The 14,092-nt window shown below is 55.7% G+C and overlaps 2 protein-coding genes across 2 annotated transcripts; one reads left to right on the top strand and one right to left on the bottom strand.

Annotated features, from left to right (window-relative positions):
* Nucleotides 1–734: 734 nt before the first annotated feature.
* LOC142821339 (uncharacterized) lies at nt 735–2,382 on the top strand. The gene is made up of 2 exons (XM_075912225.1): nt 735–1,529; nt 1,725–2,382. The coding sequence occupies exons 1-2, from the start codon at nt 980–982 to the stop codon at nt 2,246–2,248; spliced, it is 1,074 nt and encodes a 357-aa protein (XP_075768340.1). The 5' UTR covers nt 735–979; the 3' UTR covers nt 2,249–2,382.
* Nucleotides 2,383–4,888: 2,506 nt separating this feature from the next.
* On the bottom strand, nt 4,889–9,915 carry LOC142821258 (uncharacterized). The gene is made up of 5 exons (XM_075912097.1): nt 9,617–9,915; nt 7,724–8,050; nt 7,100–7,201; nt 6,224–6,345; nt 4,889–5,110 (listed from the first exon to the last, which is right to left on the bottom strand). The coding sequence occupies exons 1-5, from the start codon at nt 9,645–9,647 to the stop codon at nt 4,889–4,891; spliced, it is 804 nt and encodes a 267-aa protein (XP_075768212.1). The 5' UTR covers nt 9,648–9,915.
* Nucleotides 9,916–14,092: the final 4,177 nt, after the last annotated feature.

Genomic DNA, 14,092 nt, shown 5'->3' with positions numbered 1-14,092 from the left:
ACTAACACCAAACCTCACATCACATTTCAGTTGTTTCTAGGCCCAAGACACAGCTACTTACCCCAGATCAATTGATTCCCTAGAACCTGCGCCAAAGACAACACCCATAGCCAGTGCTGTGAGAAACTTTCTAAAGGTTTATTACATAGTAAAAAGAAATAAACGAGTGAGCTGCAGGTTAACACCAGCGAAGAGAGATACACCACAGGTCTCCCTTTGGACTTTGAAGAGTGACACAGCTGTAGTGATCTGTCTTTTCAAAGGGGATTTGTAGCCAGCCCACAAGGCAGACCTGGGGATCTCTGGTTTCAGTTCAGAGTCTCTGGCCCTAGGAGTTCAAACAGCCAAAAAACAGTTTCTCCTTGTCAGGGATTTTTACTCCTTCCCTCCAGCGATCAGGAGAGTGGGACCAGTTCACATGCTCATCTCCAGTTTATGGGTCTGGGGAGCAAACAGCAAAGTGTTTTTTGCTCTGAAGCTCCACAATTGTTTGTTTGTTGTCTAGGGGGGTTTAGCTGGGCAGGAAATAAACTCTCTTGTGGTAAACTCGTATTTCACACTTGGTCACACTTCTCTCCAGACTGTGTAGGGGTATGTCTACACTAGAAAGTTAGTTCGAACTAACGGACGTTAGTTCGAACTAACTTTCCTATGCGCTACACTAGCGCTCCGTTAGTTCGAACTTAATTCGAACTAACGGAGCGCTTAGTTCGAACTAGGTAAACCTCATTTTACGAGGACTAACGCCTAGTTCGAACTAGCTAGTTCGAACTAAGGGCTGTGTAGCCCTTTAGTTCGAACTAGTGGGAGGCTAAGGCTTCCCAGGTTTCCCTGGTGGCCACTCTGGCCAACACCAGGGAAACTCTATTGCCCCCCTCCCGGCCCCGGAGCCCTTAAAGGGCCATGGGCTGGCTACTCACTTTGTGCCAGTTGCAAGGCTGCCAGCACCCGTGCCTGCACAGCCTGCACCTGCCACAGGATGAGCCAGCCATCCGAGGGCTCCCAGCCCTCCACTGCTCCCCACGACCAGCCTGGCGGCTCCCGGGAGCCTGCCCGGGGGCGCAAAAGGCGGGCGCCCGCCTGGTCAAGTGCGGAGATCGTGGACCTCATCGAGGTTTGGGGGGAAGCCTCAAATGTCCACGATCTCCGCACTAGCCACCGGAACGCGGCCGTCTATGGACGCATGGCTGCCAGCCTGGCCGCCAGGGGCCACCAGCGCAGCCGGGAGCAGGTGCGCTGCAAGATTAAAGACTTGCGGCAGTCCTACTCCCGGGCCTGCCTGCCAGAGGCTGACCTGGAGGCCTGCCCCCACTTCCATGCCCTGGACCGCATCCTGGGGCCTCATGCCGTCCCTGCCCCCCGGGACGTGATTGACCCCGGGGCAGAGGGACCGCTCCTGGACACCGAGGAGGAGGAAGAGGGCTCTGAGAGCCAGGAGCCTGCCGCCAGCCTTCCCAGGACCCGGGACCCCCGAGGCACCCCACAGAGCCGCTCGCCTGCATCATCAGAGGCCGGGGAGGCGTCCACCTGTGAGTACCCTCGTGTTCCCCTTATGTGTACGGGGGGCTGGGGCGAGAGGGAGCCCCGGGACCGTGCGCCTGGGCCTTGCCCACTACGGAGCAGCAGCTGGGGATCCTGCAGGGGCCCTGGCCTTGCAGAGGGGAGCTGGGTTTCACACACCTGGGCCCCTGGGGTAATTGACCGCTGGTCTTCTTGCACCACAGCTGCAGCACCGGGGACTGCAGGGCGCACCACACCGCCTGCAGCAGCCGCCCGCGCCCGGGCAAGCAGGACAGCCAGGAACCAGGAGGACTACCAGAGGCGGCATCTCCGGTTCCTGGACCGACAGCTCCGTCTCCAGGACCACTGGGTCCAGGAGGACCTCAGGCTGCGCCAGAGGAGTCTGGAGGCCCTGGAGGAGCAGGGCCGTGCCCTGCGAGGCCACCTCCAGAGCCTGCTAGACCGCTTCCCGTTTCCTCCTCCCCCTGCTCGCCCTGCTCCCCCTCTTGCTCCCCCTGCTCCCCCTCTTTCTCCCCCTCTTGCTCCCCCTGCTCCCCCTCTTGATCCCCCTCTTGCTCCCCCTGCTCCCCCTGCTCCTCCTGTTCCTCCTGCTTCCGCTCCTGCTTCCGCTCCTGCTTCATCCACACCCCCTGTCCTCTCTGCCCCCCCCTCCACAACCATTCCCCACCGACGCCCCCGGACCCGCAGTGTGGCGAGACGGGAGAGGCACCCAGACTCCCACCCCTGAGCTTTCCTTTCCCTTCCTCCCTTCCCTCCCCTCCCCTTCCAGCTCCCTCGTCCCAGGTTTCCCCCTCCCTTCTCCCACCTTCATTCCTCCCTCCCCCACCCCAGTTCTCTGAAATAAACAGACGTTTTTGTTTGAAAAACAGGTGTCTTTATTGTACAGTAGATAGGGAGGGGAAAGGGGAAGGGGGGGGGGTAAGGTGGAAGAAGGCCCCGGTGGGGCATGCAGGGAGAGGTCAGTCCTCCTCCTCCTCCACCTGGAAGCTCTCCCGCAGGGCTTCCCGGATCCGGATGGCCCCCCGCTGGGCTTCCCGGACGGCGGTGGTGCGGGGCTGACCGTAGTGTCCAGCCATGCGGTCAGCCTCAGCCATCCAGGCTGGCAAGAAAGCCTCCCCCTTCCGCTCACACAAATTGTGGAGCACACAACATGCCGCCACCACGGGAGGGATGTTGTGCTCGGCCAGGTCCAGACGGGTGAGGAGGCATCGAAAGCGGGCTTTCAGTCGCCCGAAGGCCCCCTCCACCACGATGCGGGCCCTGCTCAGCCTGTTATTGAAGGCCTGGCGGGAGGGATTGAGGTGCCCCGTGTAGGGCTTCATGAGCCAGGGCTGCAGTGGGTAGGCGGCATCCCCCACCAGGCAGACGGGCATGTCCACGTCCCCGACCCTGATGTGGCGGTCGGGGAAGAAGGTCCCGTCCTGCAGCCGCTGGCACACGGAGGAGTTCCGGTACACCCGGGCGTCGTGTGCTTTGCCGGACCAGCCCACATTTATGTCCGTGAACTGTCCCCGGTGGTCACACACGGCCTGCAGGATGACGGAGAAGTACCCCTTGCGGTTCACGTACCGGGACGCCTGGTGTTCCGGGGCACGGATGGGGATGTGCGTCCCGTCGATGGCCCCCCCGCAGTTGGGGAAGCCGAGGGCGCCGAATCCCCGGATGACGGCATCCGGGTCGGCGAGGCGGACCACCCTGCGGAGCAGCACCCGGTTGATGGCCTTGACCACCTGTGGAGAGAGACACAGCAAAGCGTCAATCAGTGGGGCGCCCGGGTGGCTGGGAGCATTCATGCCCTGGCAGTGCCCCGCGCCCCACTCCCGGAAGCAACCCCCCTGGCGGCGTGTAGTACGGCCGGGACAGCCCGACCCCTCCGGTGCGGGGCGCCTTCGCCTCCTCCCGCCCCCCCCTTTGTCCCTGGGGCGGCCCATCCCCTCCTCGCAGCCCCCCTCCCCCCCGGCTCGGTGGCCGACGAGCGCCGTACCTGCATGAGCACTGCTCCGACAGTGGATCTCCCCACGCCGAACTGGTTCCCGACGGATCGGTAGCTGTCCGGCGTGGAGAGCTTCCAGAGGGCGATGGCCACCTGCTTCTGGAGGGGGATGGCGGGCCTCATGCGAGTGTCCCTTCTTTGCAGGGCAGGGGCGAGCCACTCGCAGAGCTCCAGGAAGGTGTCCCTCCTCATCCTAAAGTTCTGGGTCCACTGTCGGTCGTCCCAGCGCTCCAGGACGATGCGGTCCCACCAGTCGCTGCTGGTGTCCAGACGCCAGATGCGGCGGGGCACGCCGGTGCCGGGGCGCCGCCGCGGCTCCTCCACGGCCCCCAGGGCGGCCAGGCGGAGAGGCAGGGGGCTGACGTTCCCCAGGTGGTGCCAGGCAGCCTCGAGCCATTGCTGGCAGGCTTGCAGTAGCAAGTCCAGAACGTGCACCAGAAGGTGCAGGGCGAGCCGTGGCTCCATGTTGCCACCTGCGGCAGTCCCCCCCGAAGGGAAGCACCGACACAGACGGGCACAGAGACCGACGCTTTGCTGTCCCTCGGCGAGGTTGGCAAGCAAGCAGGAAAAGCTGAGAACCGGCTGTCCAGGGGGGGGTCCCTTTAAGCACGAGCCTCAGATAGCCTCAGACAGCAGCCACACAAAGCAACTGCTGACCTGATGCCCTGCCAGAACCGGTTTCAGCTGCCCTTAAATGCCCCCCTGCGTCCAATCAGTGTGGACGCGCTAGTTCGAACTAGCAAAACGCTAGTTCGAACTAGTTTTTAGTTCTAGATGCGCTAGTTCGAACTAGCTTAGTTCGAATTAACTAATTCGAACTAAGTTAGTTCGAACTAGCGCTGTAGTGTAGACGTACCCTAGGTGTTTACAGTTACAGAGCAAACATGCACATTAGCAGTGAGATTACTTCAGGCAGCAACTTGCAAATATTTCACAGAGTTTAAACATTAAAGACTCTCTTATCAATGTAACATCTCTGTCCAGCAAAACTAACCCCCAGGTGTCCTGGTCTAGGCTCCAGTTGTGAGACTGTCAGTTCATAGTGAATGAAAGCAGCCAGGGCAAGAGCCGGCCCCATAGCAGCACAGAAACCATGTGGTGTTCTTTCTGTGCCAGCTCATTTCATCCACATGAACTCACAAATGCAGATTCCCTTGTCTAGAACCATCTTGTTTATCAACTGCACCTAGAACACATTTCCAGCACCCACACTTAACTATACACTGCTTGTACATACATGATGTAGTAATAGCCATGATCAGGGGCTCACCAGTTTTTATATGATACCGGCCAAGGAGCTGGTTGTCTGCATATTAGGAAAATTTGGTGTGCCCTATGCTACATGGCAGATAAGGGCTTGTAGGGTATAAAGGATTAAGGATGCAGATGCCTGGAGGAGGGGGAGGAGACGCAGAAATACAAGGAAAGACAAAGAGAAGGTTTCCCCTCTTTATTTAGTTGCCTTCTATTGTGTTTTGTCGCCACCTCACTGTACAGCACGTGCTCCTCTTCATCAGGCTTGGATTTGGTTTTGGACTGGGTTGTGTGGGCCTTCAAGGCTGCAGGTGCTATGACTGCATAGGTGACTTCTGAGTCCTAGGAGAGAAAGAAAAATACATGGTCAGGAGGAAGCATGACCGATCACTGCATACTTGAATGACGGTGTGGAGATATGACTATAAAGCCAATGGTTGCAAAGACATTGAACGACAAGATCTAAGTGAGCTGAAACAATCAGAATTGTCTCAAAATAAGTAAGATAAATTTCAGGGAAGTGTGAAGTTCTCCACCTAGATGTAAAAATCCAAGGCAGCAATGCAAAAGGGGTCTAGCCAGCATAACAGCCGAGCTGTACACAAGGAGTTCTAGTGGAACACAAATGCCCCTGAGTCTAAGCATTATTCTGCTGTGAAAAAAACTAATCTCATTGTGGGATGCGTGAGCAGGGATGTGGTATGTAAAACTCAGGAGGTGTAAAACTCAGCTCTGGTGAGTTTTCATCTGGAGCACCGTGTCCCAGTTTAGGCAACATGTATGAGGAGGAACTGGAGAGGGGAGAGAGGAGAGCAACAAAATGAAGAGATGTTTACAAAATCTGACTTCTGGAGAAGGAATGAATACATAGGGCATGTTTAGTCTGGAGATGAGAAAACTGAGGGGGACATGATGACCATCTTCTGTAATGACGTTATAAAGGGGACATCGATCAATTCTACTGTAGCTCCACTGAAGGAAAAACAAGACGTATGGGGTGTAATGTGAGGCCAGGGAGATTTAGGTTAGAGATTAAGGGAAGTGTTCCAACTCTAGCGCTAGTTACTCTCGGGAATAGGAGCCTGGGGATGTTGTGGAATCTTGGTCACTGGAGGTTTTTAAGAACAATCTGACAAACACCCATGGGATGGTCCAGGGTTAAGGAATCTAACCTTGGTATTGGGGGCCAGACTAGATGACTTTTTTGGGGTGTGTTCCAGTCCTACATTTCTATGATTCCATGGATGTTTGGGGGAACGGGATGATGAATTCCCAGCCCTTCCTTCTTCAGGAGCAGACCCTGTGCAGCAGCTCTTTGTGCCTGCTCTCTGGCTGACCCACACCCAGAGAGGCAGACGTAGCTCATCGCTGGGCAAAGGATCCAGGCCTTTCAATTGCAAGGGGGTTGGTCTGTGATGGGGTTTGAGGCTGAGCCTATAAAACCATTCATGTTACCTGCTCCATCTGCTGTTCTCCAGCACCCCTGGCTTTTGCTTCCTTATTATCACAACTAGGATCCAGGTTTCTGGTGAGTTCTTCTGCCTCAGACTCCTCGGTGCTTTTCAGAGGTTTTGGAACTGAAACAGAACCAGGGGGAGTGGGGAGATACTGTGAGGAAATACTGAGCTATAATACGCCGCCTAGAGAAAGAAGTGAAACTCAGCTTTGTCCCCACTGGTTTCAGTTCGTGGGTGATTCTGGGGCTTTTCCCTTGGCACAGGACAAACATAAATCCAACAATTTCTCCATAAGTGTTTCATTGTGTATTTTCCGCAGCCAGAGCCATGAAGACGTCTGAGTATTTTAAGTTACTTCACCATAAACTTACTCTTAACAGTAACCACAGCCAATGGACATGGTGCTCACCTCTAACCCTACTGCTATTGCCTTATCCACTGATGTGCAGGCCGCAATGTTTCAGGAGGCAAATTAGCGACCAGCAACAGCCAGAAGAGCCACTACGCTGTGATTCCATTGTGTCATTTCCTACCATGCTACATGTTTATACAGGAACATGCCAGAGGAAATACTTTGGGGTTATTTGACACCAGCAGTTAATAAAAGCCAAACATTTGCCAATGTACATTTGAAAATCAAGGAATATATTTGCAGCTTTCTCTTTTGTCTGCATATCTTGTCTTCTTACTCAAGGGTAAATGCCTCTTTTTCTGTTCATTGTTTAGATCTGGTTTGCATCCCCACCCAATGGAATGGTGCTTTGCCTTGGCCAATTCTTTTAAAAAATGACACTGTTCTCTACACAATAGTTTTTGGCTAGACCATATCGAGGGAGTGGAAGAAAGTTCACAGCCCCTTTGCCCTCCCACTCACCTTTTTTCTTCCTCCTGCAACAGCAGATCAGAGCAGCCAGACCTCCGGCCACAAGCAAGACACCAGCAGTTGTCAGCAGAGTATCACGGGTATGGTGTGAGGCTGTGCATGCAGGAGACAAAGGAAAGGGGGCAGAGCCATGAGACCAGGCAGTCAGACCTGGGACAAGGTCTGGGATCTGTGCAGGAATCTACCCTTGTGAAACATTTCCTGTGACTGTGTCTCCAGCATGTTTTGTCTGTACCAGCCTTCTCATCACTCCAAAGCGGGTGGGTTCCATGGTTATGGGGCAGGCCTTGGTCACTGGCCATGGGGACTCAACTCCCTGCTGCACCTCAGGCCCCCTGTAGGATGTATCCTCTCTTTGCCTCCCTTCCCCACCTCTAAAATGGGCACCGAGGGCTGGAGCTCACATGGTAGGATGGTTGGTCCCATTGAAATATTAGACAGAGAGGACATTGGGGAGGAGGGAGGATGGGAACTTTCATCTCCGCTTTGTTTTCAGTCTCCATGTGGCATCTGTCACCTCATCCAACCTCCCTTTCCCAGGACAGCAGCCAGGGACGGTTCCCCTCCCATGGGAGCAGCACAGGGCGCTGGATTAAGAAACCAGGGAATTCTCACCTGTCACAGTGATGGTCACAGCCTGGCTCCTGGGGGACAGGAGCCACCTCCCATTCACATTCTCCTCGTACCCACAGGCGAATTCCCCAGAGATGTCGTGACCAGCCCAGATGCTGAGCACAGAGACGTTCACAGAGCTGGTGCTGGGCTCTGAGGTGCTGATCTCAGACTCCAGGTCCCCAGGGACAATCTTGGTTCCATCCTTGTAGAAATGAAACCTCCGCTCAAGGGCAACCCTGGTGACTGCACAGGTGAGGCTCAGGGGGAGCCCTTCGCTCACGGCTCCCGACGGAGGATCCATGCTCAGCACCGGCTGGGGAGGGGGATCTGTGGGGAGCAGAAATAGGGAGGGGTCTGCATAACAAAGCAAGGGGAAAGAGCTGCTGGTTCCCAAAATTCAGTGTCTTCCAAGCGACCAGAGTCTTATTTTTGAGGGGATCCTGAGCAGCTTCCCATGGAAATTAGAGACCAGATGAGGGGAGAGGTGGCTCCCTTCAGATCCAGTGTGGGGCTGGAAGGTGGGTTTGGAATATGGCCAGAGCCAGCAGAACTTGACCCCTCCATACCAAGCACCTCATGTTGAGGCTTAGAGCACCTGGGAGCTGTGTGGTTCTGTTGGGACCCTAGTGCTCCGGGTGGGGCGGGGGTAGTATTAGGCAGTCATGTTGAATGTTCCACGAGGCATACAGATAGTTCGGAATAGGAAGCCTAATCCAAACTATCTAGTTCATGCCGCGTGTAGCCGCGGGCACGGAGTCCGCACTAGCGGACATTTAAAAATGGCGGTGCCCGGCAACATGCCAATGAAGCTCGGGAAATTCAAATCCTGGGCTTCATTTGCAAGTTCGTATGACTACATTAACCACCCTAGTTCGAACTAGGGTGGTAGTGTAGACATACCCTCAGAGATTAATCTGAGATAGCTAGCAAGGGTGTTGGCAGGACACCAGAAGAACCAATGGGTGCTGAAATTTGATTTGTTTAATATACTTGCCTGTTTGATTTGTGTGGGCAAGTTAAACCAGGAGTTGAAAGATAAAAAATTATTTAAACCCAGGCAGGACTACCATGCTTCCAAGGAATTTGAGGCATGGAAGTGGACTGAACCTAGAAGGGATCACGAGTCAATAAAGGGAAAAAAGGATAGCTAGTCATGATCAGGGTATTTTTCTTTATTTTCGTGGTTTGGTTTGAACTGCTCTGTGCGAATCTATGCCTCCCATCCCCCACTCAGCATCTAAGGGTATGTCTACACTAGCTCGTTAGTTCGAGCTAGGTAGGCAAACGAGGGCAACTGGAGTTGCAAATGAAGCCCGGGATCTAAATATCCCGGGCTTCATTTGCATGTTCCCGGTCGCCGCCATTTTTAAATCCCCCTTAGTCCGAACTAACTGCGGCTAGACATGGCAGTTAAACGTTAATTCGAACTAACTCCTTAGTTCGAATTAACTGTTAGTCCTTGTGGAATAAGGGCAGTTAGTTCGGACTAAGGGGGATTTAAAAATGGCAGCACCCGTGAACATGCAAATGAAGCCCGGGATATTTAAATCCTGGGCTTCATTTGCAACTTCGGTTGCCCTCATTTGCCTACCTAGCTCAAACTAATGAGCTAGTGTAGACATACCCTAAGAGTTGTTCCCAGAAACTTTCTTTGTGTTTTAATTTGTTTTACTTAGCTGCTCTGGAGCACCCAGCAACCAAGTCTGCCTTATCAAGTGTATCAAGTGGTTGTAACAAAAATCACTTTTTTAAGGTGATGATTTGATGTTTGCGTCCGGGAAGGAACACGGATCATAGCCTGGGGTTGCAGCTGTAGCTAGGTGGGATGGAGAAGGGCCAGTCCCAGTGAAGCCCCTCATGTCTCCCCCATCCCCCATGGAAATAAGGTCTCACCTGTCACTGACACTGGGACCGGAGGGCTCATTTCCGACGGGATCTCTCGCCCGCGCTCCACTCTCCGGTACAGACAGAAGTACACTTGTGTGTCTGCTGCATCTGTCGTGCTGAGTAGCCAGGTGCCCGGACTGGAGACCCCACTGGAGATCTGCTCCCCTCTCTGATTGAAGAATCTGAATTCTGCCACCTGCTCTGCCTGGGGAGCCGAGCACCTGAGGGCGACAGGCTCCCCTCGGCTATAGATGGGGTGCAAGGGATCCAGCGAGAGTGAGGGGGCTGGAGGAGGGGCTGGAAGAGAGATGGGGAACCCAACCGGAAGGGGGGCAGAAGACAGATGAGAAGAATCCCTGACAAACAGAAAGAGCTTCACGCAGATTGCCATTCCCCGGGCAGCTCCCCCAGCCAGCCAGAGTGGCTGCTCTTCCCTTCTTGGATCCCAGGCCCGGGGGGATGTCCCCAGCACAGGCAGGACATGGCCCGGAGTCCATCTAGTGCTCTGACATTACGGGCATGAGGGAAGCTGCTCCTGCATCAGCACTTAGCTCTGAGCTGCCCATAATTGGAAATTTTCAAAGCTAGGAGCCTCTGATGCAGAAATTAGGAGCCTCCTGCTGAGAACTGAATAGAGAAATAAGAGGCCCAGGGAATGACACCAACCAACGGGGGTGCGGGGGGAAGTGACTTGCTGGGGGCCCTGTCCAGAGCTGAGCCACAAGTCAGCAAAGAGCATGGGCCAGGGACTCACCAGTCACTGCGATGAAGATGGGTCGGCTCCTCTCCGATGGCATCTCTCGCCCAGACTCGTCCTTCCAGTAACCACAGCTGTACGCTCCGGCTTGCGAACCAGACACCCCTGGCAGTGTGAGCGAGAGGGTGTAACTGTTCCAAGGTGAGGGGAGACCTGGGGAGTGGATTTCCTGGTTGTCCTTGAAAAAACGGATCCCAGAAACAGTGGGAGCCCCAGCAGCTGAGCACGTCAAGTTCACAGTTTCTCCCATGATGTAGACAGGCTGATGGGGGGACACGGTGAGCTGAGGAGCCAGGAGGGGAGCTGGAGAAGACAGGGGGGTCAGGGAGAAGGTCATTCCCACATGTGAGGCAGATGACACAGAGGCAGAGGCAGAGCCAGTGAAGAGCCAAGGAAGGAGGGATCCTCGACACTGACCCCAGCCAGCCCCAGCTCCTTGCCCAGGAACCACGTCCCCACCAGGCCCTGCAGACACTGAGCAGCAGAGATCTCCCAGCCGGGAACCCAGTGGGACCAGCCTCCCATGCTGGGTAGCTAAGGGGGCAGCTCCTGCAGGGCTGGGGAAGGGGGTTTGTGCAGCTGGAGATGTTATTTCCTTGTAGCAAAAACTCAGACCCATCCCCACGCTCCAGCTGGGCTTTTGGTTCCGATTGAGACCAACCAACTGAGGGAGCTCGGGGCACATAGTAACTGATGGGACGGGGAGGGGGGGGTTTCCTATCCCCACACCCTGACCCCATCTGATGGGCATGGCCCACACCCAGATTGGGCATGGCCCTGACTGATGTGACAAGAGATGCAGGGCTTGCCCCATTGGAATCCTGCAGCATTGTAGGCCCAGGGCAGCCCAGTGAGGGAGGGGACGAGGCTTCATAGGGAGGTAAGTGGGGTGGCCAGGGACAAGGACAGGGCCACAGAGGTGACTGGGAAACAGGGCTCAGCATGAAATACGCAGGCTGGGTCCCACTCTGCAGAGGACTCTGGAAGTTATTGGGGTGGGGTGAGAGGAACGGGTGTTAGCAGATCAAATATATCTAAGCATTATGAGGCAGGGGGATGGAGACTTCTCCTTGGGACACTCCCTGTCCCCGGACCTCATTGATCCCTGACCCTGCCCTGTGCCCACATGTTACCCAGCACGGGGCAGGACCTCTCTGTGTGGGATCCCCAGGCGCGGCTGCCCAGGGCACACCAGGGGGAGTGATGGGAGCTCTCTGCCTCAGCTGTGATAGGAGTATTTGTACCCTATGAAGCTTTCCCCCAGGGTCAAGGCTCCTTGGGGTAGTAACTCCCCCCCACACCAAGACTCCCACATACACATGGATGGGGGTGGGGATCTTTGTGCATTTGTGCTGGCAGGGGGTTGGGTCACAATACATCTTTGCAGAGCAGCTTGGCCCCTCGATTGCAATACGAAGTACCCGAGACACTGGGAGTGGCTGTGACCAGAGCCGGGGGGTGGGAGGGAAGCTGAGGCACTGGGGTCTGTTCCAGCTTCCCAGACACCCTCCAACCAAACAGCGGGAAAAACGGGGTCTCACCTGCCACGGTGATGGGGACGGAGCTGCTGTTCTGAGAGGAGACCTGTCGATTCGATTTCCATCTCGAGTATGCACAGGTGTAGGACCCAGCACTTCCCTTCCCAGCTGTGAGCTCCAGCCAGGGCCCTGTATTTGGGCTGAGGACTGTGCTGGGGCCCAGGGGCCCTTTTTGATAGAAGAATCTGTATTGTGAAAACCGCAAATACCAAGGAGTGGTGCACGTGAGGGTAACCTGCTCCCCTGGGAAATACACTGCATAGCTGGGGAACCGAGAGAGCACAGGAGCCGGCAGGAGAGCTGGAAGAGAGACAGAGGGGTCAGGGCACAGGGAGAGTCCAGGGCAGAATGAGGAGAAGGGGGAAGGAGATGATCCCTGGATAGATGTGAACACAAACCAGCCTGGCACCTGCCCCCACACTGGGAAATACCCCCCAGCAAATATACCATAGCCCAGTTCTCACTCTCACCCACCCTCTGGGATCTTGTCCTGGGAATGGCCGACAGGGCATGGACCCTTTTATGAACAACCTGTTCTGCTCATTCCCTCTTGGGCGCTTGGCACTGGGCACGGTCGGAAAACCTCTCATCTAACCCAGTGTGACCACTGGCGTGTTCCTGTTCCCAGCCAGAAGTGAGCACTGAGCTCGCGGAGCCCGACATCCTGTGCCAACACATTCAGGGTTATTCAGAACTCGGCAGCGCAGGAGAATCCAGCTCAGCCCCTGGGGAGTGTCCTGGCGGTTAATTCTTCCCAGTGTTCAAACAGGCACCTGATTCCAGCCAGAACTTGTTTAGCTTCGGCCCCAGGAACTGGGTTGTGCAAGAACTTCACTGTGGAATTGAAGAGTCAATTTGCCATTTCTGTTCTCTATGTAGGGGCTGCTAGGCTGGGCCAGTCCCCACCCGAACCTTGTTACAGTCAAGCCCCTGGAGAATCGCATCCTCCCCCAATGTGGGCAACTTCACCCCCTTTTTGCAGCCTGCTGACCCCCTAATCCCCCAGAGACCCCCAATCTGCTGCTCCTCCCTCCCCTGCACACTGGAGACAGCAGGGTGCGCAGGGCCTGCATTGTGCCCAGGTGCAATTCAGAAACACTGATAGGAGCTCAGGAGACAATTTGCCTTTCCCACCAGGGCAATGGGCATGAGGAGCAGTGATCCCTGCTCCCCACTCTCCCATCAAAGGGGATTGGGGGAGGGCTGACCCTGGGAGAGTAATTTGTGCATCTGGAGCACCCCAAGATCTCCACAGTCTGCATTTGGGGCAAGTGGGGTTCACAGAGGCAGGTGCAAAGGGAGGGTTGTGAATGCGACTAGCTCAACCTCAAGACCCTCATTGGCATCTGGGGCAGAGGCAGAACAGGCGGGTGAACCCCTCAGCCAATGGTCAGAAATTATGAAGCTCAGGCGGGTGTGGGGGAAGGGAGGGGGAATTTTTTCATCACGTTTCCTTTGTGGTCTCTGCAGAACCTGCTTTTACTGTTCTGCTGCATGGGGCTGGGGCTGTGCCCCTGGCCCTGAGCCCTGTGTGGGAGCCCAGAGCTGGGGCAGAGAGACCCCCCCACACATACAGCCCCAGCCCAGTCCCCTATGGGCCCTGCCAGGGCGACACAGCATAATGGGGAGGTGCATGATCAGTCTCCATGGCCTGTCCTGCACTTGGCCTCCCTGCTGAGGCTGCCCATGCAGGTCTGGGTAGTGCCCTTGGGGATGGGGACATCTCCTGTACTCTGGCCTCTCTGGGCCCCCCACGCACCCATCAGCTGGGCTCACTCTTCCACCTCCATGGACACACCTCTGAACTGGAGCTACTGCTGGTGGGGCAGGTTCACAGGAACTGTCTGTGAATGGAGCAGCCTGAGCCCCCCTGGGAGTGGCACCAGGATTCCTCCCCCCTTTATGAAATTCCAAAATCATGCTGTGAGGTGGGGGGTGCCTAGTCCCTCTCCCTGAGATCCTCCTGCTACAACAAGCACATAGGACATTGCTACCTGCAGGAGACACTGGCCTGGGGAGACTCTAAGAGAGGCTGCAAGAGAAGAGAGAAATGGGGGTGAGAAATATGGAGCAGGGATGGGGTGGAAATTGGGATGTGGGGCAGTGAAGGGGCAGTCTCCAGACAGACACACACCGAGGGGCCAGGCCCGAAGCTGGGCACTTACCCAGCAAAGGCAGGAGCAGAGG

This window comes from Pelodiscus sinensis, chromosome 30 (genome assembly GCF_049634645.1).
Source record: "Pelodiscus sinensis isolate JC-2024 chromosome 30, ASM4963464v1, whole genome shotgun sequence".
NCBI lineage: Eukaryota > Metazoa > Chordata > Testudines > Trionychidae > Pelodiscus > Pelodiscus sinensis.
Note: the sequence above shows the minus strand (reverse complement) of the source record. Positions and strands in the feature narration are given on the sequence as shown.

Coding starts and splice junctions, on each gene's coding strand:
- LOC142821339 (XM_075912225.1), top strand. CDS start 980: ATGAGCCAGCCATCCGAGGGCTCCCAGCCCTCCACTGCTCCCCACGAC. Junction 1,530..1,724: donor GGCCGGGGAGGCGTCCACCT/GTGAGTACCCTC, acceptor CTTGCACCACAG/CTGCAGCACCGGGGACTGCA.
- LOC142821258 (XM_075912097.1), bottom strand. CDS start 9,647: ATGAGCCCTCCGGTCCCAGTGTCAGTGACAG. Junction 8,051..9,616: donor GGTCCCAGTGTCAGTGACAG/GTGAGACCTTAT, acceptor TGCTCCCCACAG/ATCCCCCTCCCCAGCCGGTG. Junction 7,202..7,723: donor TGTGACCATCACTGTGACAG/GTGAGAATTCCC, acceptor CTGCATGCACAG/CCTCACACCATACCCGTGAT.